The 25,773-nt window shown below is 39.4% G+C and overlaps 1 protein-coding gene and 1 long non-coding RNA gene across 6 annotated transcripts in view; one reads left to right on the forward strand and one right to left on the reverse strand.

Moving 5' to 3' along the window:
- LOC141919555 (uncharacterized) overlaps positions 1 to 5,906 on the reverse strand; it is a 42,798-nt gene extending 36,892 nt beyond the window's left edge. The window contains exons 1-2 of the long non-coding RNA XR_012622001.1: positions 5,781 to 5,906; positions 4,762 to 5,069 (exon numbers count right to left, since the gene is read on the reverse strand). This is a non-coding gene — a long non-coding RNA (uncharacterized LOC141919555). The remainder of the gene's footprint in view (positions 1 to 4,761; positions 5,070 to 5,780) is intronic.
- Positions 1 to 25,773, forward strand: part of FGF14 (fibroblast growth factor 14) — a 421,004-nt gene that overhangs the window by 165,520 nt on the left and 229,711 nt on the right. For 2 of the 5 annotated variants that reach the window (XM_074815364.1, XM_074815363.1), the window contains exon 1: positions 6,464 to 6,746. The exons of the other annotated variants lie outside the window; for them this stretch is intronic. In XM_074815364.1, the coding sequence (XP_074671465.1) occupies positions 6,744 to 6,746 (3 nt within the window). In that variant the 5' untranslated portion in view covers positions 6,464 to 6,743. Of the gene's footprint in view, positions 1 to 6,463; positions 6,747 to 25,773 lie in introns of those variants that run through there. 5 annotated transcript variants of the gene reach the window in all.

Genomic DNA, 25,773 nt, shown 5'->3' on the forward strand with positions numbered 1-25,773 from the left:
GAGGCTCACAGTTTGTTGTAAATGTTCATTCACAGTTTCTGCAGATTCCTACATTCATATTCACAAAGGCAGAATATTTCAAGATGTCCTTCATACCAAGTTACTGTTACTTCACATCAGACATGCAGAATACAAAGTACAGATTTCAGGGGCTTTGCTTCCCAAGGCAAAACAATGATCCTTAAGGGAACAAAAACCACTGTCCTCGAGGAGAGTGTGACAATTAGGGTCAGCCATTTCTTCATTCTTAAATTGTTTCTTTTCACTGCTGATCTAAATGTGGCTTGTGGGTATTATCATGCAGAGTATATTAGAGAATAATGAAAGAAGATGTTCTTTGATCAGATAAAGCATCTGCAAGAGAAGGTGGGGGAGATGCTGGTGAGTCAACTTGTGACACCACCAGGCAGTTGGGCCTTGGCTCCTGGGCAGGCCAGGACGGTGCTTTTCTTTTCCCTATTAAATATTCGGGCTGAAAGAACAGAAAAGGACACAAAAGTGTGCTACGTGGCTTGGACCACCACCATGGGCTGTTTCTCTTGTGCTGAGCAGCCTGTGTGTATGTGGGGACCTGCAAGTCCATGAGAAACCCAACCTGCTTAGTGGCCAGCAGGCTGGGAATCAGGGTGCAGCATATATCTCCTGCACAGAGAGCAACAGGAACAAAGGGAATTTGTAATGGAAAAAGATCTGTCCTAGGTTAAAAAAGATATTGGAAAAAAAATTATCTGTTTGAGCATCAAGAAAAATGAGATTTAACATCTGTTTTGCTCACACCTCTACAGAAAATTAGTATTATCATGACTCATTTTGGTCATCCATCCACTACCATTAACTGTTGTAAAGTGCTTTGTTACTTCAAATATCTGCATTAGATTTTAAAATGTTCCAGTTCCTACATATTGCCTTGTAAATCTCCTATTACAGTGAAGAAGGCTGTGTATGTAGCAGAGCTTTGCAAGGCTGCAATTTCACTGAAATTACTATTATTACCTTATAGACTGTAAGGGTAAAGCTCAAGTGCTGCAGTGTATGAAATCCTAAGGTTAAATAATGGATTTTGCCATAACATTACACTGGACTTTATACTTCTGTGATGTAGGACTTGCAACTCTATTAAAATAGGAGCCTATTGAAAATCTTTATCACTGTCTGGCATAAAAGCCTGCACTGTGTACACACACAGTGCGAAGGCTCAACATTGTAGAGGAGGTGGAAGTATCTTGAGTTCATCAAACGCTTTCTGCTTTGTGAATGAAGGTGTTCAGAGCCAAGCTGCCATTACATTGGTAGTTTGCGATGCACGTGAGAATGGGATCCCCAACAATTAAAATAATGCCTGTTGAGCAGTACCAGAGCTGGAATCAGGTAAGACACTCATCCTGTGGTGGAGCCTGTGCCCACTTAAGCCTATGTTCACCACAAGAAAAACTGGACGAATTAATTAGGAACATATACAAAGCACTAAAGAAGGAAATTAAATATAATTAAATAATAAAATTCACCATAGTTAACCAATAAAATTAATTAAAATTAAGTATATTTTAAATAATTAAGATTTTAATGAAGGTGCTCTTAACACAAATCTTAATAGACATTCAGTGCACTTAAACCATTCTTTCTTCTTCAGTATCTTAAAGTGGTATTTTGTATGGGATGGAACAACTTGAAAATTTCTGTATGGTAGTCTTCAAGAAAATGGATTTAACAGACAGATTATTTAGGCTATTGGTTGCTATAATCTTCCAGAATAATTTGAGTTTAATACCTTTCGAAAAAAAGATGCCACTTTCTTTTCCAGTACAAACTCTGCTCTTGGAAGTGCTGCCTTACAAATTAAAATAAACTTAATGCATGTAGATTTTGAGTCTTAAAACCACTGAAAAAGCAAGGTGCCCCTAAAATTGATGATGCAGCTTGTGCTGGCATCTCTTTTCATTTATTACCAAGAAAGCATTAAACTGCAGTGGTTATGCTCCTGCTATTAAAATTACATCAGGACTTCCATTTGAAAGGGGTAAAAAAACACAGACCAAACATTCTGTACCTGATCCTAGATCAACTGTTGAAATCAACAGTGGTCTTCGCATTGCAAGATTTTTTTTCTTTCTATATTGTGGAGAGCAATGGGCACAGCTTATGAATTTTCCTTTATCTCCATTCTGGAAAACTATAGAAGGAAAATTATTTTGTAACTGAAAACTATCTTCTGCTTTCACAAAGCGTGGCACTGTAAGGTGCTGGATGAATAGGAAAGAACCCTCGCTTTGCGTCGAGCTGTTGTTTTGATTTATGACTGTAAGCTGCTGCTGAGTCTTTTCCAGCCTTTCAAAGAGGCTGTCATTATGGATGAGAATACTGGCATTTGAAAGCCCTCTTGCCTGCTGATGCTGGGAAAACCAAGACTGGTTTCCCTCTCCCCCAGCCATGCCCAGCTTCATTCACTTCTTAGAAGAGACCCCCTTGTCCTTGAGTTTTGCAGAGAAAGAAAAATGGCAGAAAGGGAAACATTGCTCATTAAAGCTTAACCTAAATATGTATGTGGATTTTTAAATAAGTGAAATAGCAGCTTTTTAGCCAGTCCCTGTTTCACTGGCTCCCCAAGACAGGGCAGTGAGGCAAGTCCAGTGTACCATGAGTGGCTTCAGAAAGCTGCCCACAGCCCATGCGGGTCTACCGTGCTGAGGGCAAATGCTGCCTGCAAACGCTCTGACCCACAGCATGAACCCTTCTGCCTCTCCTTCTCCTTTCCCCAACTCACATGTGGGAAACATTTTCCCTGGCACAGCCAAAAGGATGCCATAATGCCATCTCACTGCAGCAATGTAATCCTGGCATTATTATCGTTCCTTCAAAGAAGCAAGTGTCAAACATGTCAGAAAAGAAACCATAAACACTGGGCCGGGATCAACCTGAAAGAGAAACTGCAGTTTGCAGCTTATTGGTTACAGTTTGTTCAACACAGGATCATCTTTACACAGGCAGGCTCAGCTTTTTACTGCTGTCCTTGCTCCTTCTGTGAGCCAGGAATTCACAGAGCCTTTGAGAAAGATTGTCAACTTTAATGAAAATACAGAAGTAAACCAGCAATTTAAGTTCAACCTTCACTCTAATATTACTATTAGCCTGTTTTGTTTAATTAGGCTTTTGTCCTGTGCTGTTTTTAAAATGCTTATTAACACCAAATGCTAAAATACAGGTACTATTACTGATTTTTAAGCTGTACAGTTACACTAGCATTACAATTCTTAAAATATTCCTGTCTAATTTTAACACTGAGATGAAGTTTGGGTTGTAACTCCATACAGATCAGTTCTGGGGAAGCAGAAACCAGGCTAGGTTGCAAACGATTCCTGTCAAGCAGCCATTCAGGTAACTGGTAGTGCCAATTGCGAGATTTACAAACTTCGCTATTTCAATAACCAACTGCTGCACAATCATCGGGGGGGGGGGGGGGGGTGGGGGGGGGGGGGGGGTATAAAAAGTGATCTAAAGCTGAGTCTGTTACCTGAAAAGATCTGGAAAATTTGTAAATGGATTTTTTCATGACATACGTACTTTGAAAAGAGTTTAAAATGGGTTTTAAACAATAAGCTTAGTTCTGTTCTGCTCTTTAACACAGAAGAGTAATTTTGAGTGATATTTCTGCTGTCAGTAGATTTCAAATGTTGAGGTTTTTATTTTTAATTTAAATCATACACTAAACTCCTTTAGCAGTCACAGGAGTTGTGGACAGTGCTGAATGCTATATCTCTTGTTCCTTACTAGCCTAACACATAATTTTGTGTGTATGAATGATATATGAACTTCCTTAGTTACCAAAATGTAAAGTTTTTCAGCAAAACCAACAGAAATTTACTACAGCATCTGATATTTTATTTTTTCTTTCCTTCATTCATGGATTATTTATTGCACATTCGTGTGATATGTGCTTGGGAGACTGAAGGGACTGTTGTGAATTCTTGAGGAATATGTTGATGTAATATTGTTTCTTGAGAAGTAATATTGTTTCCCTTGAATATAACAAACTTTCGTAGAAGAAATTCTGTCTAGGAGAAAGAAAAACCAGACCACAAAAAACTAAAAAGATTTAAATTCTAGGCCCATGACTGAAAACTGCTTTGTCCGTCTAGTACTCTGTGGCCAAGCGTTTTGTCAGTTTACTTTCTAGTCTTATGTGTGACAGTGTTTTACTGCCTAATAATACATCACTCAGTCTGTTCTGTTAACTTGTTGATCAACTGGTGATTAATAAACTGGGTCATTGAACTAGTACTTCAAAATCCACTGGGCTAATAATAGTGGATTACAATCCTTCTCAGCCTCCCTTAGACATTCATACCATTTCTGTGGTTTTGGGTCTTAATGTAAGTGTATTAATCCTTCCACACTCTAACTTGAGCAGACATGTACAAACTTCTCTTACTACTCACCCCTGTGGTGTTCAAAGTGTTTCTGGGGCTTCACTGCTGTTCACCATTGTGTAGCAAAGATTCCTACAGGGCTTTCTGTTTCTGTATTACACCCCCCCCCCCCCCATTGTTAGCTAGATCCAGAATAAAATCATTTCCTAATCAGAGACCATTGCCTAAAATGCATTTTTTCTCATGTCTTGCTGGCGTGCTGTCCCCCCCAGGCATCCAGTGTGTTTCAAGACATCAGTAGCAGCACCAGACTTTATTAACAAGATAAGAGCCATTCATTACATCTACAGCTACCCCTATGGGGTTGGTACTATAATTTTTTTCCAGCTGATCATACCTTAGTTTACTGTGATCCCAAGGGTCGAGAGAGTAGACCTGCCCAATCTTAAAGTCTGACTGCTCCTCAGCTAGTAGAGCTGAAAGTGTTGCTTTCATGTTGCTAGATATCACCTGCACTGGTTGCAATGCTTGGTTCTTAGGGGTCTTCTCTTTCATTTCTAGACCAGTTCTGCCAACCTATGCATGAAGGTGATAACCAATTTCTTATTCCATTTGGCTGTATCTTCTCCCAGGCACTCCATTTTTTCTTCCAAACTCTATTGTTGTTCTATTTCAAATGCCATCTTCATGACTCACCCAACATTCCTGGAAAAATAAAAAAAAACCTCTCTGTGACATCCTGCAGGCAAGCCCCATACCCAGAACCATGGGGGTCTGTCTTTTCCTTACATTCCAGGGGCCTGGCTTGTTTGCCCTCAGGGCCTATATTAGCAAACATTATAACTGCTTGTATTTCTCCTACTATTGTGTCTATTTGTCGACTTCTTTTTAATTAGACTCCTCAGGCTCTCCTCCTTCCCGGAGAGTCTCCCAGCCCTTCCAGCCTGCCCTTCCAAACTCCATAATCATACGCAGTGAATAAGCAAATCCTCCAGCAGTATAGTTTTGAATATTAGCTCACCGTAACTAGACCCCACCTCCCTCCAGGACCAGTTTAACTATGAACAGTAACTGCTTTTAACAATATGTGACTCTGGACCCATTTGGGATTTGTTCTTCCAAATAAAGTTCTACAGAGACCAATTCCAGCTGCCTTCATGCACCTCAACACTGGCTATAACCTCAGTTAATTCCCCATGGCTGGTGTTCCTGTGGGTTGCACATGGCCCATTTCGTGGCTGCAGAGGCTGTTTAAGCCAGGTGGTTTTGATCAACATTGGTCAGCTGGGGGTGATTTCCTTTCACAAGTAGTCCCAGGTGGGCTGGGATCATCCCAAATGCCTCTATGCCAGTCCTCAGGACCTCAATTTGCTAGCTATCTTCTGGTTTATACTGCAGCTACTTTACCCATTTTACCTGGTCATTTCTGTTTAAGCTTCTCCGTTATCTTCTTGTAAGAGTTGTGATCCTCACCTTCCTGTCTCCTCTCCTGTGTTTTCTCCAACACCACTATAACAGCTGCCTTAGTCAACTCAGTTTTCTTTTTTCCCCCCCCCATTGTTTATATCTGAAACTTCTTTCTTTGGGCTGTCCTCCCACCCTCACCATCCTCCCCTAGCAGCAGCTGTTTTTAGCCCTTCTGAAAAGCAAAGGTACATTCTCTGGCCTTGTACTCCCCAGCATGATCCCCACAGCATTTGTTTTCCTCTTCTAATGCCCTGCTCTTATCTTCTCATGCTCTCATAAGCTGCTCAACATTCCTCCAGCCTAGGCCACTCTCCCTGTTAACTCCTTCTTTCCCATAAACAATTCACTCTTCCTAAGGCCCTTAAAAACTCATACAACTTTACTTAAAAGACCTTTAAAAGCCTCAGATGTGTAGGGGTCAAGATTCCACTGTCCTGCCCTTTCTTCTACCATTGAGGCCATAGTAGTTCCTCTCCTTCAAAGACCATGACTGTATTTGCTGGTGGGTTTGAAAACTCCTGCTTTGGCATACATGGGTTATGACCTTTCAACCAACCTGGTATTCAAGTGTTCTTGTTCGCTGTATGTGACAATGATACAATTTCTATTTCTGCTCTGCTCAGGCTCTCACATTCTTTCTTTGATAGCCTTGATTGTTGAGTTCCCTGAGTTCTCCACCAACCTGGTACAAGAAAAACAATGCCTTTTGCTGCCTGCAGGACCCACCTGGTGTGGACAAAAGAGAACAGGACTGATTTTTTACTTCTTTTACTAAGCAAAATTGAGAAAGGCAGTTTATTGCTAGCATTTCTATTGTGCATTTTTTTGGGATCACTTACATGTGTATCGATATGTGCAAAGTCTCAAGGAGGACACGATTAAAGGGGAATCAGTCGTTGCCTGGAATCTCACATGGTAGGTGGATTCTTCTGTCTGTTGCTCACTGTGGTGTCTGTGTACTATTTTACCTTCATGTTGTTCTTTATATAGTGCAGTTTCACAGGAAAAGACTCTATGTAGTCTGAACAAGTTTGAGGCTTTGCAAAATCTGCAGGTAGTCATGTGTACACAACTACATTATCTATTAGTGAAATGTTAGTTTTGTGGCAGCTTTGCAACCTACTCATATTGCAAAGCATTTAGTTCCACTAATCTGCTAAGATCCTGAGAGTCCATGGCAGCTGCATTCTGCAGCAGAAATAGTCATGGTTTGCAGCAGTGACCAGGATTTTCTGTGCTGGATATTGTCCACTTGTAGCTAAAATGAAGTGGAACTGAAATGGTGTGTGGGCTCTTTCAGCTGTACCATGAGAATTACAATTGTATTCCTCACTTAAAGCTTTTGGAGATGAACAAGTCTGTCAAATCACTAAAATTATTAGCAAGTTACACTGATTCTTTCTTTGTCAGGGAAAAGCTTGAAATGGAAACTACAGCAAGTAAAAAGGCTCCAAAATAAAAAGAAAAAAGTTGGGTTTACTTTGAGTTTTGCAGTGAAGTTTTCTTTAGTGAATCTGGAGGGGGGTTGTCTACTGACTATTAGTCCTATAACCAGCCCTAGAGGGGGCCTGGTTGTGAGTGTTGGCCACACAAAATTAAATTTCATTGTGTTTTTTATCTTGTGTGTGTTCAGTTTCCTATTCAGTTTCATCAAGATTGAGCTAATCTATAGGATTAGGGAATTGTACATTATTTCCCATGTATGGAAGCAGTGTCACTTTTTTATTACTTGCCATCACAAGTGTCTTTGGCTTACTCTTAGCAAATATCCTCTTCTACGTGATCATTTTCAGATGTTCCTAATAGACCTAAAATTGTTAAGGTAGTGTTTTCTGTTCTCTTGTCAGAACTGCCAGTTTTGACAAAGAATATATGCTGGGTTTGCTGCATTTGTTTTGTAGTTTGCACATGCTTTTGTCAGCTAAACTGGTTTTACCTCTCTCCTTTTTTCCTATTGTTGACAAATGGGCACTTCTGGAAGTCTTAGGCTATTCCACACCTCTTCCATCTTGTGGCTGAAATATTGGTTATAATTTACCAGAGATTATTCCTTGCAGGTTTGGTTTGTAGGATCCCCAGGAGTCTTACTGGAGTTTGTGGGAGGAAGAAACTGCGATAAATGTCCCATTTTACCATAGCTTTCTGATTTACGGTGACCAAAGACTACCAGTTAACCCCATTTGATTTAGGATCTCCAAAGGAATAGCAAAGTTGGTACAAATCAGATTACTCAGTCATCTTCACCAGCTATAGAGTTTTTAAAATTTGTTACAAAAAAATTTCTGTTAATGAAAATGGGTATGAAACAATAACACATATTAACATTAATATGGTTTACTCCTTAATTGTTTAGTACTGGCTAATCTGTGAGGCTGGCCATTTAAAATTCTTAGCATCAGGAATGATGTAGTAGTGCTGTTGGAGAAGGCCATTCTTGGAATGGTCAGCAGACAATCTCTGACCTCCCTTGCATTTTTGGCAGGTTGACCTGGAATCTCCCTCTTTCTTTTGAGAGAAAAGAGAAAGACTAGAAGTAGAAAAGACAGACTAACATAGCTCATTCCTTGTGAATTCCCTGTGCTCCTTTCTGTCCCTGCTCAAGCAAGACAGAATGCCTCTTTCTACTGAGCCTTCCTGATAAAGGTTAAAGTTATAAGGGTATAAGGAGCCTTGTGACTGGGCACACAGATATCACAAGAAATATGAGAGATTACATTATTATCTTCATTCCTCCTCTAAGGTGGTTTTTTTTTGGGGGGGGGGGGGGGGAATCCACATGTGATTTGCATGGTTTGCATTCATGGATTCTTTCTGAAGATGGCTTTGAAAATTTTTAGGATTTATCATATGCATAATCACATATGTATCTAGCAACATAACAAATCTGTTTCACGTTCTCCCCAACCTATAAATTCTAAACATGATACACAAATTGACACTGAGAAGTCAAACTTGGATTAGTTTGCACCTTGTACTCCTGTTTGGTTTTGGATAACATTCTGAGAACAAAGGGTATCCTTTCATTATGCATCTACCTAAAAACCAAATAACTCAAAGGGGTGCTAGCAGGATTTCATCCAGAAAACTGAAACTTGCTGTTAAAATTGACCAGGTTATTCCTTTCTTTAAAACATGTAAAAAACCTCCCACCACATACGAAAAAACAGCATACACACAGTCATTATCTGAAATGCATGAATTTCAGGTAGAATTTAGATCATGGAACCATAAAAAAGCTACCAACAACAAATTTTATAGAAAATAAGGTGTATATGTTTCCTTGTTTTGGTAGACAATGACCTGTCAATTTTCTTATTTCAAGTACAGAATAATTGTAATATCTTTCATTTTGCTTTATTGGAAAGTGCCATTTTGAAAGAACAGGAAATGCATATTCAGTTATGATGTCACCTGTTTATTCCTGTACTAAATTTGTATAACAAACAACATCCTTTCACTCAGATTTGTAGAGAAACAGTACTCTATGAAAGATATAAAAACCCCTAACCCTGACTGGTCCCATTTTTAGGTATGGCCTTGCAAGATAAAGTGCTTTAGTGTAAGGCATAGGGTGCATTTACAACAGATGAGAAAAATGAGCTAAGCTCTCTGTTTTTCCTCCTCTTTGACCTAGCCATTGAATCACTTGTAACATTTCTTGAACTGGACTGGAAGACAAAAACATGTCCTTTAAAAGGGCTAAATAAAAGGCTCCAATTATCTGAGAGATGGGCAGATACAAAATGTTCATTCTTCACTCTCTGTGCTTTTATTTGGAAATGTTTGTGCCCTCCATGAAAAGAATACGCCATTTACATTTATGACAATACGTGTATGTATTGTTATGGATGTATGTTTGATAATATGTGTATGCCAAGTCAAAATTAGGTCTACAAACATTATTATTCATCCTTTTGAAAAATGAATATCACTGTACCTGATAAATTAGGAATATATTAAAATAATAGGAAATGGAGAGTTCATAGGTTTGTATTTAAGCATAATTGATGTCTTAGCTTCAAATGTCCTTCCTCATTGTAGTACAGCAAATTCAGTGCTTCATTGAGGAAGATGAAATATTAGTAAGGACTTTGCTTCTTCACAGCTGCTACTATATAGGAATAGATAGAAGTATGTGTCTTAGAAGCTTGTGGTTTAACACAATGTTGGTTTTGAGGCTGTTTAACAACCACTGATGGCTGACTTAGAACAATAAAGAAAAAAGTTCTTTGAAGTCTAGATTTTGTTCTTATACCTTGATGACATTCAAGTTAAACCATTAAATTTAAACCACAACAAATGTAGAAAGTGGTTTTCCTGAAAAGAGATTACAAGTTGATTCTGACCAAATTAAATTATTTTTTTAGTTTTGCAATGAGAATATGCTCTATGCTCTTACACAAACTATATATTCTATCACGTCATAAAATATACAGCTGTACACCTAATAAATGCACTGTGAGTCTTTGCTCATTGAGTATGCTGCCATCATTGGCTTAGTGTATTAGGAGCACTATAATTTGAAGTCCTTTAATAGTTAAGTTTGGGGTTTTTTTAAATAAACTTAAATCCCACATTTCCACTATTTTGTGTTGGTTTCGTTTGGTTTTTTAGTTAGTTAGTTTGCTGCTTCTTTTGCATTGGCAAAGATCCTCAATGGTTCCTTGCGTTAACTGCGAAGTTTTGTTATTGGTCAATCAGGGCTTTTACATTGCACCCCCAACCTCCCAGTGGCTAACCTTAAAAGGATGAGTCATGAGGCATCCCTGAGCATAGGAGAAAAGACGCTGTAAAATGGGGAAGAACAGCTTTTAATAAATGAAGAAAACTTAAGAATAATTTTTGGCAAATTTTAGTTTACTGCTATAAATAAAATTGATTTAAAGTGTAGTAGCTCTACTTTAATATTTGTTTTACCCTCAAAAAAAAAAAAAAAAGCAGGAAATTTAATGTGCAGGAAGTTTCCTACTGCAGAACTATTGGGAAAGCAACAAAAGCCAAAGAGACCTTCAAGAAACTACTTGACTGTACTTTATTGGAGATGTAAGAATAAGTCCTGATTACAGATAGAACTCTGCCAGGGTGTTCATGTTCCATCCAAGCCCTCGATATTATCTCATACCATCCACACTCCTGCCCAGCTGCAATAACTATTTCATTTTACTTCATTTTATTTAAAGGTATCTAGCTATTACCTACATTCTTTCCATACATCTCATCTACATGTTCTCTAGATAATATGTAACATGCCTCTGGGCAAACAGAAGCCCAAAACAAGAAACTGGGGGAAGGAATGTTTGACTTCCCACTGGTTAAGGCTTCACATCAAAAAAATCAAACCACCAAAAGTAACGTTCAGAATGTGTATGGCTATAACTGAGCCTTTAGATGTGAATTTTTTTTAGGCTGGTGAGGTGGATGGCACCCCCACCGGCCCCCTCAAGAGCAGCCTCTTCAGGTAGCCCACTTCATTCACCTGGATTCCAGAATTTATTGCTCTGAACCCCCATCCACAGTATTCCCTTTTCTTAAGGTCTACCTTAATTAATTTAGCTGGCTCCTCCCATCTTCCTTCTACACTCTAAGGTCTCCCATTTCATATTCACACTTTTACCCTTTTGTTAACCCCAGTAAACTTAGTTGTATGGGTGGTTATATTAAACCCCTCTTTTTTGAGTCTCACTCCTGTTCTCCATGGTCAGAAGCCTGTCCCCTTTGGATGTAAGGTCATCACAGCTCTGCATCTTTCAACATAATTTTTCCTTTGGCTTTGATTTCAAGTCAGAACTTTCCCCACAAAGATTCTTGTATGATATTTTCTCTGCTTAAACTCTGTTATTTGCCTCTACTACATTCCAGTTAAAACTTGTTTTCATCAGCATGCTTTAGGAATGAGAATTTTTACTTGTAGTGGAGTTGAAATAAACTATTATGTATTCTTCACTTGTATCTAGACATATACTTATTGTAGTAAATTAAATTTTAAAAAAAATAAAAGGAAGAGCACATGGGAAGAGGACAAATTCTTAGACTTTGCAAGGTGCCTTCTGAGTTGCTGTTAGCAATGAGGCCATCAACCTCCTGGCTGGACACGAAACTGAGCCTGTATCTGCGCTTTGGCCTTCCCAGCAAGCCTGGTCCGCTTATGGCAAACCTGCATGGCTTATTGGATTGGGTTGGTTTTTTTGTTGTTTTTAATATAATCAGCTCTCCCCCAGGGGGGCTGCAGTGGTGTCTGCCTCTGCATCTGAGCAGTCAGGCTCTTGGAGTATATGCACATAGTTGCTTTGCAAGGCAATGCTTTATCTCCCTAAATTTCTACTACATGTCACAACTTTGGTAATGAAAGTAACTTTTTCCACTTTCTTTTGGCCTTGGGAAAGACTTTACTCTTCTTTCTTAATTTGTGGTGATCACTATGAAGATATAATTTTGCAGTTATTTTCAAAGATATCTCATATTTTCTCCTGATTTTAGACAGAAAGAAGTCTGTGAAAGTTGGTAGAAAATCGGCTTCACTGCTGTGTTACTCTGCCAAAAGCCACTCTAACTCTGTCCACCAAAACTGGCGTGGACTGATTCCTGGGAAAATTGCTGGAACTGGAGTCATGTGAAACTAGGGTAGTGCAGTGATACATCAGAACTATTCCCTTTTTAGCTGTTTTCCTGCACTGCTGTTTGTATTTGTACTGCTTCTAGAGGCACGCTTGGTAACTACTACCATTATGAATGCTATCTTTGTAGGTTTTCTGGATGCCTACACATGCCTTTGAACAGCCATCTGGTAAAACGTGCTATGGCTTGTTATTTACATGGCATTTAACCATGGCTCTGTAAGCTTCAGTAATATGATGGAGACCAAGACTTTCTACAGAGCAACACAATGAAACCAAGTTGCACAGCATACTGTATCCAACTGTTAAAGAAAAGGAATCGATATTAAATTGTAGGGGAATTCCACTAGAAAATAAAAAAGGTAATTTTTACTTTTGCTTTGTGTGATTCTTGCTTTTATTTTTTTTTTAATTTTTTTTTTTTTTTGTCTTCTAAGAAGCACAGTCAATCTCAGCAGTTGCCATGGGCAGTATCTTCAACTCCGGAATTTTTACCTTAATCCTCACCCCCTTTCTGGTTTATATAATTTTGTCTTTAGGGACATTCTGTTTGGTTTTCTTTACAGCAAGTTACAGGAGTAGAAGTGCTAGGAATGAAGTCATATTGTCAAGTTCCCCAACATAACATACAAAGGATTAAGGCAAAGCTGTTAATTTTCTCTGCTTTCATTGATGCAATTTGGAATCATTATGACGCTGGCAAAGGAGACTATTTAACCACATTGTTCTGTTGCTATTTATAAATGAGATCTCATTTAAATTTAGAACACAAAACCTTCCTGGGTGGAAAACTGCCCTCTTGTGTATCTGCACGCAGTGCAGTGCAAGGGATCTGATCTGATCACTGTCAGTATCACTGCTGCAGTACGGATAGCAATTATTAGAATAGCACTGAGTTGCCCGTAGGGCTCAGTTCTGTAACCTTGTCGCATCCAAACCTATGCCCTCATCAGTATGTGGAGTCTTACAGAGACTATGTGTTTAAATGGGTGCATTTATCAGGAATCATGGGGCATCTGACATTTGGGCTGTGGTGTACATCAGAGGTGTGGGAACTCTGAGCTCCCAGGGGTGCCTCCTGGCTGCACCCCTGACAGCACTCTCCCTCTCCCTCTCCCTCTCCCTCTCCCTCTCCCTCTCCCTCTCCCTCTCCCTCTCCCTCTCCCTCTCCCTCTCCCTCTCCCTCTCCCTCTCCCTCTCCCTCTCCCTCTCCCTCTCCCTCCCCTCCCCTCCCCTCCCCTCCCCTCTTCCTGGCCCTCTCTTTCTCTCCCTGGGAAGCAGGCTGGGTGTTTGGACAAGGGGAGGTGGGAGTGTGGGGATCACTGGGCACTCCAGAAGCCAACACTGCAATTCTCCACACTGCAGGCGTAACTAACAGGAACTGACTTTTGCCACCTCGCGTTTGCATGACTGCCAGCACTGGACACATAGGCTAAACAGGCAGAACCACTGCTTTACTGCAAATGCACAGAGAGGAAATATTGTTATTAAACAGGACTATTTAGATATATTTGGGTTATTAATATAATTAATCCCTCTCTATCTGTCAAAAGTCTCGCTAAGGTATGTAAGGCTTGGAGTCCTGAATCCAGCTCTGCTCTTACTGTTCCAGATTCTTAGAATTTGTTACAAGTAGTGGTCTTCATCCACATAGAGCAGGTAAACCTATTGCATTTATAGTGATTTTTCAAGGATGTAGTAAAAAGCATCCAACAGTGTCCATCTATTTTTTTAATAGTCATAGATGGAATCTTTTATGCATCCAAGTGGTTGCTACTTTTATCTAAACTGAGATAAGGAGGAGTGCATTTATGAAGACTTATGAAAGATCTTTGTATTACCTGTAATTTTAGTGTGCTAGTAGCACTTAGCACCGTCAGGTTCAAGGCACCTTACATTTGCAAACACTGCTTGATAAAAATTGTATGAAATAGTGATTGATCCCAATTAAGAGGTGAGGGATGAGAAAAACAATTAAGTGATCCAGACATTTTGAGCCACAAATTGTTCTATGTGTGAGAGGCTGATCCTCCTGTTTTAAGTATCACATATACTTGGTATATCACATATACTTGGTATTCAACACTGGTTACATGAAAAGAGTACAGTCACATAGATCACAACAGTTTGACCACTTTGGATTAACAAATTACTGCCTGACAGCTAAGCACCACTAATTTACCAGGTAAAAGTTACAAAGATTATTTTTATGACAGTTAGTGTAAATTTTATTAAAATTATTCTTGGGACATTCAGTAAAATAACTACATTTATATGCAACTTTTCTTGATGTTATACGTACTTGAACTATTAAGCCACCACACATTGCCTATGCATAAATCTACAGTATTAGTTTGACCTTTTTCTTTAAATAGTTGTTGTGTGTGAGATTTCAAACTAGCAGAATCTGCTGTTTGTGTTATTGTAATATGAGTTTTCTACCTTTTGACTGTGGCAGTTGTAGGGATATTGCATTTGTCAAATACCATAAGAATGATAAGAACAAAAACCCCATCATTTCTGTGCATGGAAGCAGATTTCAGGACACAGGGATGTGTTCTGACTATACCAGAAGTATGCATTTTATTATTTGTTTGTTCAAGTTTGAAATGGGATATAACTGCCAGTATTTCTAGAAATTATAGACTTGCACTGCTATAATTCACATTCGTATGGATGCCTGCAGTGGCAGGCACAATGTATATAGTGATTATTCTTGCTTTTCAATTTTTTTTTGTGCATTTGAAGCATACTTGAGCCAGTGTAGAGAAACATAAGTTCAAAGTCAGGAATTCAATACCTGTATGAACAAATGGAGTAGCTGATGAAATCTTGCGTTACAGGGATCAGTTATAAAATTCCTATGAGTTCAGTGGAGCTAGGACTTTACCTCTAACTTAAACTTCAAAAATCATGTACAGAGGACAGATGTAACTTCATCTTTACTAAATATATTCCAAGTTATCTACTTCACTGGCTGATCTTTATAGAACTGTTAGTTTATTAATCAGTGAGTGACAATAAACTTCGAAGACTCTGAAAGACTTGAAAACTTCTTTTTAACTTTGGAACATCAAAAACATTTCCTTTGTTTCAGCTCTCCCTTACAGTATCGCACCACAAATTCATAGCTTTGCCAGCAGTGCAGGGTTTCAGGCTGCTGAAATATGCCTCTGGCACTGATGGCTGCAGATCTGCAGATGCTGCTTGCTTTGAACTATTTTTCTTTTTGAAGGGGGCTTGCCATGGTTTAATTGGCATGCCATAAAGGTCTAAGCTGTTTTAGCTGCAGGATCTGTCCACACCCATTCAGTTTGATGATGTGTGCCCTTTTTTCTATGTAGTTTATTACAAAGTCTCTCTTTTCAAGCACAGATGTGGAGATGAGAATATATGATGAGATGTTCAGCACAGCTTGATTCACTGTGCAGCAGTGTCTCCTCGAACTGCAATCTGCTCAGATTTCAATAATTGGAAACAGGACTTTGTCATTCAAAAATGTGACAAACTTCCTCCACTTCAGGGCACAAAAGGGTCTTCCTGGCCTTGCCCGGCCTTCCCACACCCTGCCCATGGCTCAGCCCGGGGCCATCAATCTCTCCCTCAGTGATGCCGTAGCAGTTCTACAGGACTCCTCATAAGAGTAAGAGCTTTAATTGTGGGGTTTTGATCAAGTTCTTTAGCCTGAGTAACAGTAGACTGCATACCAGCTTTAATCCACTACCAAATACCTGTGACAGTGTCAGTTTTGCATAAGTTGCTAAGAATTGGGCTCTGAGCTGCTGTACCTTCACTGCTCTCTTTTGAAGGTGGCAGCATTTCCACAGTAGATCAATACCTGTGAGTGTAAATTTGCAAAAGTACTTTTGTGGGGTCACCAACAGGATGCTGGTGTGCCCCTTGGAGACTGACCACATCTGTGCCATTGGAAGAGAAACAGCAGGTCCAGGAAAGAGGCCAGGGACTAAAAATATAACACACATGTGCTGAAAGAGTGACATGACATTTGAAAAGCAGCATGCTTAGCCTGATGGGTCAGGTTGGATGACACCTAGATTTGTTGATCATTGGAATATGCAATAGGCATGGCCTCAGCTCCTCCAAGCACACATTTATGCTGTACAATTATTGAAGGGCTCTATATGCAATGGGCCTTATTCTGCCTTTCAGAGTAAGTGCATTTGATGATGAAGTTACTTGTAGACAGAGAAAACAGATCATCTCCTCCTATCTTCAGCATGCATCCATGTCTAAGCAGCAAACCCTGACTGTTGGCTTCCATCAGTTTTTTGTTTCTACTCTTGAGACATTTGATCCTCAGAGTGTATTAGTTTTGTGGCTTGAGATTGCAGCCAGTGTTCAGTCCTTGTTTTTAAGTCTGTAATGTGAAGCACTGCTGTGGGATTTGAGACATAGAAAAAACCCACTATGTACGTGTGAAACTGTAAAACCATTGAAAAGGTAGGGCAGGGGGAAGAAGATTTTACAGAAGGTGGAAAAATGGCTGCACAGGGACAGCGATTATATGGACAGTACATCTAGGGAGGTAGGGAAAAGACAATAAGTAAGGCAGATGTAATTAGTGGGAAGAAAAGTAGCTTACCAGTTATTATCAAAGCCCATAAAAGAAGGAGGAATGGTGGGCAGCCAGATTTGTTGAAACAGAGGTTAGTCAGACCCAGAGTAGGATGGGGAACCCAGTGGTACACTGAAACTGAGGGGAGAAAGCATGTGCAAAATTGAACTGCAGTAAACAGTAATGAGCTTTGTTTCGCAGAGGTGAAATAGTAGCAGGGGTTAATAGTAATGGAGGTGAAACAAAAGTTCCAGAAAATGGAAAGGAAACTCATCAGTACGGGAAAAAATGCTGGGTTTCCTTAAGAACAAATGGGCTCCAGATGGGCACCAAGGTGGGCCAAACTTGCATGTCTACTGGTCATCTTGTCATTCAGTCAGGCTCCAGTGGACCTGACTGAATTCCAGTTTAAGTGAAATAGCATCTCAAAAGAGCAAACTCCTACTGAGGACCATCCATTCCAGGCAGTCCCAGCAGGGGGATTTATTTTACTGGTCTGAAGCTTAAACAATAGCACTGTAGATTTCTAAAGTGTGATGAGTGTCCTGTAGTACTTCTGGTCCAAAGTCAGCCAGTGAACCTTGCTTTGTGGTGCTGGGAGCAGGGCAGGCACCCGTGGAAGACAGTTCATCCTATTTATTCTATACATACTTTGGAAAGGATGAACTTTCCTTGAGAGGTGTTTATTTTTCTCCCTGGATTTAGAAAAGAAGCCTGAAATACTGACATTGATGAGGGATGCAATTCAGGCCCAACTGAGACATCCAAAAAGATGCCAACATGTCTGCAGCAGGTGCCTGGGCACCTCCTGGTGTCAGTGGAGATGCAGTCAATATGCCCAGTGGAGCAGAGAGCGCTGTTCAGGTGACCAGCACCGGTGGTTGCTTATAGTGAGATGCCTCCTTCTGTCCCCCTTGAAGATACTGACCAGATTTCAAGTGATTACAAAGGGACTACAGGCACCCAAAGTTAGGTGTCTGAATAAAGAAGTGCATCCCAGCATAGATGTCTAACTTCTAAATTACTGAACCTAAGTGAAGGGAAGTTAAACCTGAAAGAACAATAAAAGCCTGTCTTTTCCTTTAATCCTAGCTAGGATGTTGTTCCTCAAAGATTTAGGTTCTCTCATTCCTCTGCTTTTACTGTAACATTTGCCTTTAACATTTCTCTGCACTTCCATTTAATTAAAAATGGGCCTATAACTACAAAAGGAAAAAAATAGTAACAGAACGAGGTCTGTATTTTCAGATGTTGAGGGGAAAACATGAATTAGCTTAAAATAGTCAGACATTCTTTTACATATTCATTTTTAATTTTTCCGCAGACTCACAACTTGTCAGTCTTTACCCAGCATGCATCTTCCCTTGAACGGTTTGCCTAGATACTCTGCTAAAGGGGAGGAGTTTTTCCATCTTTCCTCCTCAGCATACATTCTGAAAACTGAATGAATGATACAGCCTTTTCCCCCCTACTTAAATAGTGACTTATTACTTGAATTTGGAGCTTGGTCTGAGAATTGGGCCCTCCTCCTGCAAAAGATGTATGTGTATTCTCTACATTTAATGACATAAATAGTTCCACTGAGATCTGGGAGTGTATTAGAGCATAAAAATTAAAGAGCTATAAATCTTTGCAAGATGAGGCTGTTGCAAGAAAAAATTAACTAAATGCTTATAGTGGATCAAAAGTAGACAGAAGTTAGCATGCTAGATTCGTAAGATCTGTCTGATATATCGATGCTCTTACATTAAGGAATGTAATTTGTTTGAATTAATGAACCATCATATTCTACCATTTGACTAATATAAATAATTTGGAATTTTTACCTCCTTTCTTTTAAGAAATCCACTTGTCAGTAATTCAGCCTTTAAGAAATGAAGGTGAATCAACAGCGCTGCTTTTAAAAAAGTTATAATTTATTATGCATTCAGTTACTTTGCTCAAGTTCTCACACAGATGAAGTGCACTTGTGTGTGTGCAAAATTATATTCTAGAAAGCTTGAAAAATCTTCTTGCTTACCCATTCATCAGTGCTTCTATTCCCAATTTTATTTTATTCCTGTTTGGGTCTTGGTAGGAAACTGAAATTACCAACCTTTTTACAAAATTGCTGTCAGGTTAAATTTACATTTGAAAAGTTTTCTGGGCTTCGTTGGATTTGTTTTTCTTTTTATACTCATTAGGAGTACTAGCTCTAATGGATGTCAAAAGCATTATTTGTAAAAGCTGTTAAAATGCCTAAGCCATATGCAATATTTGAAGGGTTTGGTGTGTCCCACAGTTTCGCTTCTGAAAATGTACAACAACACAGCCTGAAAGGTTTATTTTTTCATGGTGGTATACTACCTTTGGAGCTTTTCTTCAGTCTGTATAGAATTAGTTACAAGTGTTTTGATTCATCTTTTTCAAGATTAACACTTTGGGGCTTTTAAGGATTTTTTTTCCCCCTGAAAACATTCACAGACAGGTAGTGTCCTGGTTTAGCTAGGATAGGGTTAAGTTTCCCCAGCAGTGGGGGGGAAGCTCTAGCCGGGTTATTCATATACCATGCTGATGTCACCTCCTGGCACCCGAGCGCGGGAGAGTCGGTGAACGCGTGTGTTATGCGATTTCTCTGCTCTCACTGCTGTATCAGTAGTTATCTTGCTCTGTTCATTGTTATTACTGTTATTGTTGTTGTTTGTTGTGTTGCTGTTGCACTGTTGTATTAAACCTCTCCTTATCTCAGCCCCGGGGCTTTGTATTTCACTCCCTTTGTGGGGGAGGAGCAGTGGCCATGTGGTCTCAGACCCCGGCAGGGACTAAACCACCACAGGTAGCAACCAAGAAAGATCCTCTATGACATTGAAATGCTTTATCTACAGATACCTGTCAACATATTATGCCATGCAGGGAGTTGATAGATGCAGATAACAGAATGGAGGAAAGAAAACTTTTGGAAGAGCTCTACTACCTGTGCATTCCTGTCAGGGGATGCTATCTCAGGGATAAGTGCTGGCTGCTTTTGCAGGCACTGCTGCTCCCATACAACTGTTGGTACAGATATTTATCATACTTCTACACTGTCTCTAAGCAGGAAGCATGGCTTCTGGTTTCATTGTAAGTTTAAACATACAATGTTTATAAGATCAGTTTGCTAGAGAAATTTTTGGTCTTCGGTTCTTCTTTTATATTCTTCCACTCAGTTTACAGCAGGTTTTTATTTCTTAATCTGGAATGTAGAAAAATCAAATTTCAAGCTCTTCAGAGGTGGAACACTCACAGAGACCTGATTCTTCCTTTGAATTGTTATCATTAACAAAAAAACCAACAGTGGGTGGTTGTTGAATCTTTGCAGAAGATTTACTTGGAAATTCTTGTCAACAGAAATCAGCTGAGAAATATAAAGCCACAAAAGCAGTGTTTTTATTTGCATCCCTGGTTCAGTGCTTTGCTATAACATAATGTTTAATAGGAGGTGCATACTTTATGGTGTAGAGAAGCATACTCAAGTGTCTCATATCACTGAAAGCTCATCTGTCTGTTTTTGCATGATCCTAACAAAGGTAAGTTAAGTATACACCAAAGACTGCATTTATGGTAGCATACTTAGAGACATATTTTAGCTTTAATTTTAATTTAGAAAGTCTGTCATTGGTCAACAAGTTGTTGCCTTAGATAAGCAAGAGCACAAACTCTTTTCCCTGTGGAAGCAGCATGTACTAAGAAGTTGTAATTGTGTTTTCCTCCTGGGCATTTTAAAACTCTTTAGATGGCCTTTTACTCAATACAAGGACTCAGAGGCCTTACCTCAGGTTTTAATGAGGAGATCCCACACCCAGGTCTAACTACCTCCCATCCTACCTTCCAGCATCTCATTTCAGCTTTTAGTTTCACAATAAAGTTAGTCATCAATCCCTTGGATAATATATTGGAACTTGAGCTAAAACGGTAATTGTCCCTCAGTAGTTTTCTTCAATTTCAGCATCTCTTTTTTGATGCCTGGAGCCCTGGAGGAAGATGCAAGCCCATGAGGCTGGCAGTCTACTGCAGCTGTAATTACCAGTAAGAATGCCTGTGTTCCCCTTTCCAGTTAGTCATCCTTGGAGATGTGTCTTTTTTAGCAAAAAGGAGGGAATGAGCAGGTAGAAGGAGCCTATAAATATTCTTGAATAGATGCGGTACTGAAGAATTAGAGTTCTTCAGTAATTTGTCAAAACACACCGAATGAAGCGAGGGGTGAGATCATGCTTTTTTGCTGTAGCAGTGACTTACTTGCTCTGGGAATGAAGCTGAGTGGCTTTAGACAGAATAGAGTCTCCCTGCCTCCTGTATTATTACATGTATATTAAATTAAGAAAAGCTGAGTTTAACCAATTGTATCTTGGCTGTAGTGAATATGTTAGCTGTCCTTGTGAATATTGCTTCCATAAGCCATTTGGTTTACCAGTGCCTGTAATTTAAAGGGTACTTTCCTCCCCTCCCTGTTTTTTTCCTGTGTGTAATGTTTTCAGCCTTTTTCATTTCAGTCCCACTTAATACACTAACAACTTTTAGAAAGGTATGGTAGCTTCTCTGATACTCTATTGAATGAATTCTGAGATGACTACTTTTCTCCCCCAGCTATGATGGGTTATATTAAGCTTCTTTATGGAGAGGGGATGGTGCAGCATTAAGGATAGATGATTCCCCCTTCCCTGGGATCCTACGGGATAGTTTGTTCCCTCGTTCAGCCAAATCTGAGGGAGAAAAAGGCTTGTTCCTTCTCCCTGTACATACTGATTGTTTCTTAACACATACTCATCAAAACTTCCTCTATTCAACCACTTTTCTAAGCCTAACATTTATGAAAGAACTGAAGAGGTCTCACTTGCAGTTGGGCAAATTATATCACCTGTTCCCCAATCCTGGTGACTGAGTGATAATCTGGTATCCCAGGATTGCTGCTTCAGGTCCTTTAACAGTTTCTCCCAACACAATGCTATTGGTAAGACTGCTAGACAGTGAGCGCTGCTGAAGTAGTATTTGGCTACAGGACTATGATCCCTCAGTGATTTCTTAGTGGAAACATGTGGCTTGTGGGAACACCACTGTACTCACGTTGAACCTAATAACTGTCATCACACAAAATGTGTGTCCAGCAAACTATGGGCTTTTTAAAATTCTCCTTCCAGTTTTGACAGACCTTGGTAAGTAATTCTAAAAGAAAAAAAAATAATTCTGTGTAAATATATTTAAAAGCATATCTTTATAGATTAACTGTGAGTATTGTTTAACCATTGCACTAATGAGACAATATAAGCAGTGAGGGAAATAGTGTTGATATTAAATAATGTTAATGAAGCTGCAGAATTTGAAAAACACCATTCTTTTTCTTGACAGAAATTTCTCTAGATTTGGTACTTAACTTTTTTCCCTGTCGCTATTTTGCAGACTTTGTGATTAAGATTGTTAGGATAGAGAAGGAAAGCAGGGTCTGATTTGAATGGGTCTTCTGATAGGGCTTGCTGCTGCTAACTCAGTCCTTATGCAGTGTGCGGTGATTCTAAACTGCTTTTATTAACTTGATATTGACTGAAATTCAGTCTTTAAGACAATTGTTAGAAAAACAATGTTTTAATATGGAATGAAAACTAACGGGTCCTGGAAATGGAGAGTTGTGAAGTTTTCAACCTTCCCCAGTGTTGTTTCACCAGCAGGTCTGTTGAATGGTCATAACTCCTTCATGAAGTCTTAAAATAGCTGATGTAGAATTGGTTTAGATCTCTGTTTTCATTTAAAGTCTGTACTCTAGTCTGTATTAATTTTTTTTAACAGACTTATTGAGCCATGTATTATTTTCTTTCTTTGTGAGAAATGAGCATATTTGTATTATTGTCACAGATAACTTGCTATCAAAATAATCTAGCACTTTTGCAGAATTGTCAGGGGGAGTTTTGGAGGGGTGAGAGTTTGGGATTGAAACTGTTATTTGCTGACACGTACAGCTTTACACCAGAATTGCACTTTTCAGGGGTTTTTTTGTGTGCATGTATATGTAATTTCAAGTAACATGACATGTGAAATCTGTAGTGTGTATCTGCTGTCATCTACTGTAAAAATTCAGGCCAGAGGCACTGCCCTCAACTCAGCCACCCTGCCAGTGGAGTTCAACAATCTCACAGGACTAGCACCAGCAACCTGTTTCAAGGGACTCTTGTAATTTGTTACAGCTCAATAAATCTCTGCATGAAAAGTAAAATCTGTGCTGTAAATCCATCCATGTAATCAGCTAAATCTTGCAGTTAGAGCAAAGGAAGGTACTGGGCTTTGCTGTGTGTCTGTGTATGTGGGGTCTGTTGGGTCTTCCCACTCTCTTTCTCAGTGGGTAGGTTTTGGTCTCTGCCCCACAGCCTCTTGATTTCCATCATCCAGCTGGGTACCATTTGGAAGTGTGGGAAAAGCAAAACAGTGAAAAAACTGCAAAACACACATTTCCTTAACACGTGGTGCCCAGAACAAACACAGGGCAGGATGAAGATCCAGTGATTTGTGTTGCCATGGCACCAAGGAGGAATGTGAAGCGAGGTGGAGGCCGCATAGTCCCGTTCTTCCACTTTTCTCAAGGAATATTTGACATGACTATGCAGATTTATCTCCTGCTCTTCCTCTTCTCTCAAGGACTGTTCTGCAGTACTTTGTGGACCTTATCTCTCATTCTTCCTCTTTTCCCGCAAAACCAGCACACACCTTGCACCAAGGAACGTGCTGTGTCATTACTCATGAAACAATGGCTTGACCACAGTCCTACCCACTCACACATACATACTTAGATAAATACTACCCCGAGCTTGTATCTAGCTCGGAGAGATGACAACCCGACACCAAATCGGAGGGACAGATCGACGGGTTTGTGCTTCTCACCCCCTCCCAGAAGGGACGCCTTTTGGTAAGATTTGGGCCCTTGGCTACGCTGAGTGATTACCTGGGAATTAAGTGTGTGTGATTGCAATCGTTTTTTGTGTGTAGTGCTATATAGCCAACCTGCAGTTTGTGTGTTTATCGTAGGCAATCTCAAAGAATCTGTAGATGTTGCATAAGAATAAACCGTACTATTTGTGATCCTGACTGCTTCTCTTGAATGCAGCCGGACCTACAGCATATCGGCTGTTCGTGCATCTGGTGTCAGGCCTAGAGTTATGGCCATAGTTGGCATAGCTATTAAGAGATAAGTCCAGCCGCCCCTAGCCCCTCTGATCTCTGAGGACTGGCTAGAACGCAAGCGGATTCATCTCTTACCAAATTAATTCATTACCTTAAATGCAACAGTGCACATAAAGACCACAGATTCTATAAGCAAGGGATATAATTCAGTCTAATATTTTTGTATATATTAATAATAAAATTGCCAAGAATTCTAACTGGGAAAAAATTAAAATGTATAAAGTGAAACTCTTTTAGGTGAAGACCTAGCTGAAATTGATATTAGTGTTTTCCACATCAATATATTGTGAATTCTTTAGTCTGCTGCCTTCTGTAATGCTATTGAAAATACTTTAAGAAAATTAACTATTGCAAAGTATAATACTGCTTGAATTTAACTATTTTTAATGAACAAATATTTCACCCTGTGAGAACTGTGCCTGCTATGAACATGTGTAAAAGGAGTATATGCAAAAGACTGAGCTCTAAGGATTAATATTGTTCATATGACAGAATTTTCTCTTCTGGTAGTAAGGTAACTTAGGTAACTTAGAAGAATTGGTAAAATTGTGTTATCTTCAGACACAGAAAACCCTTATACTTACAATACCCAATGGAAGTGTAATCTTCTTTCTATTAAGATCTCACTGTTTTTGTGCCTGAAATGTTCTTTTCTCTAAAGAGAGTGTTGTAGGCATAAAGTTTTCATGCTGCCAGGGGATGGTATCTGTCCCAAAAAAAAAGAGCTTTGTGTTTCAAACGGATGTTGTTAATACTTTGAACACCTAATTTTGCATCTCCTGTGAAAACGGATTTGAAAGACAATGAGAGCCTACTCTAAGATTAGAGAAGGCATTTCCATTTCTGTTGTTCTACTGTTGGGCTGGACCCAGATGTGAAAGAAACTAGTTAGCTCCTGAACAGAGTGAAAAGCAAGTGAAGCATACTGTATGAAACAAATTCATATTTAGAACTTAGCTCTCCTAAGGAACGGTGAGGAAGGTCGTTGAGGAATTTAAAAAAATAATTCATATCAGAGTATCACAAAATGCAATGAAAGGTAAAATGCTTTGGAAGAAGTGTTTTCCTAAGATCTGTTGTTAGAGTGAAGACCGCTTTTTTTATCTATGAGGGAAGAACTAACCAATTTGGATCATTTGTGCTCAGAAAGACTCAATAACAAGACCATAGTGTGGACTCATTTCATGAATATTCTGATAGAAAACTGAAATTCTTCTGACTCCCATGTGGAGGAAATTGGGCCTTGGGATCCTACAGCATAGTGTCCTTGCAAATATAGACACATATTTGTAATTATCGTGGAGGATCTTCAACAAAATTTGTGACGACTCCTGTTCAGATGTGAGATGGATGCCCAAGTGAGTGCCAAAGTAATTATTTTTTCAACTGCACGACAGTATTTGAGATTTAAATGAGTAACTGCTTCACACATGTAAGTTATACACTGAGGTTATTTTCAGAAGACTGTTGCAATACAAACAGCATATGGCTTGTGCCCTTTGTCACCCTTGTTCTAGAAGTAACTGCTTGACATTGACAGTTACAGTGACCCAGGGACATCAGGTCTCTC

Source organism: Strix aluco, chromosome 2, assembly GCF_031877795.1.
Source record: "Strix aluco isolate bStrAlu1 chromosome 2, bStrAlu1.hap1, whole genome shotgun sequence".
Classification (NCBI taxonomy): domain Eukaryota; kingdom Metazoa; phylum Chordata; class Aves; order Strigiformes; family Strigidae; genus Strix; species Strix aluco.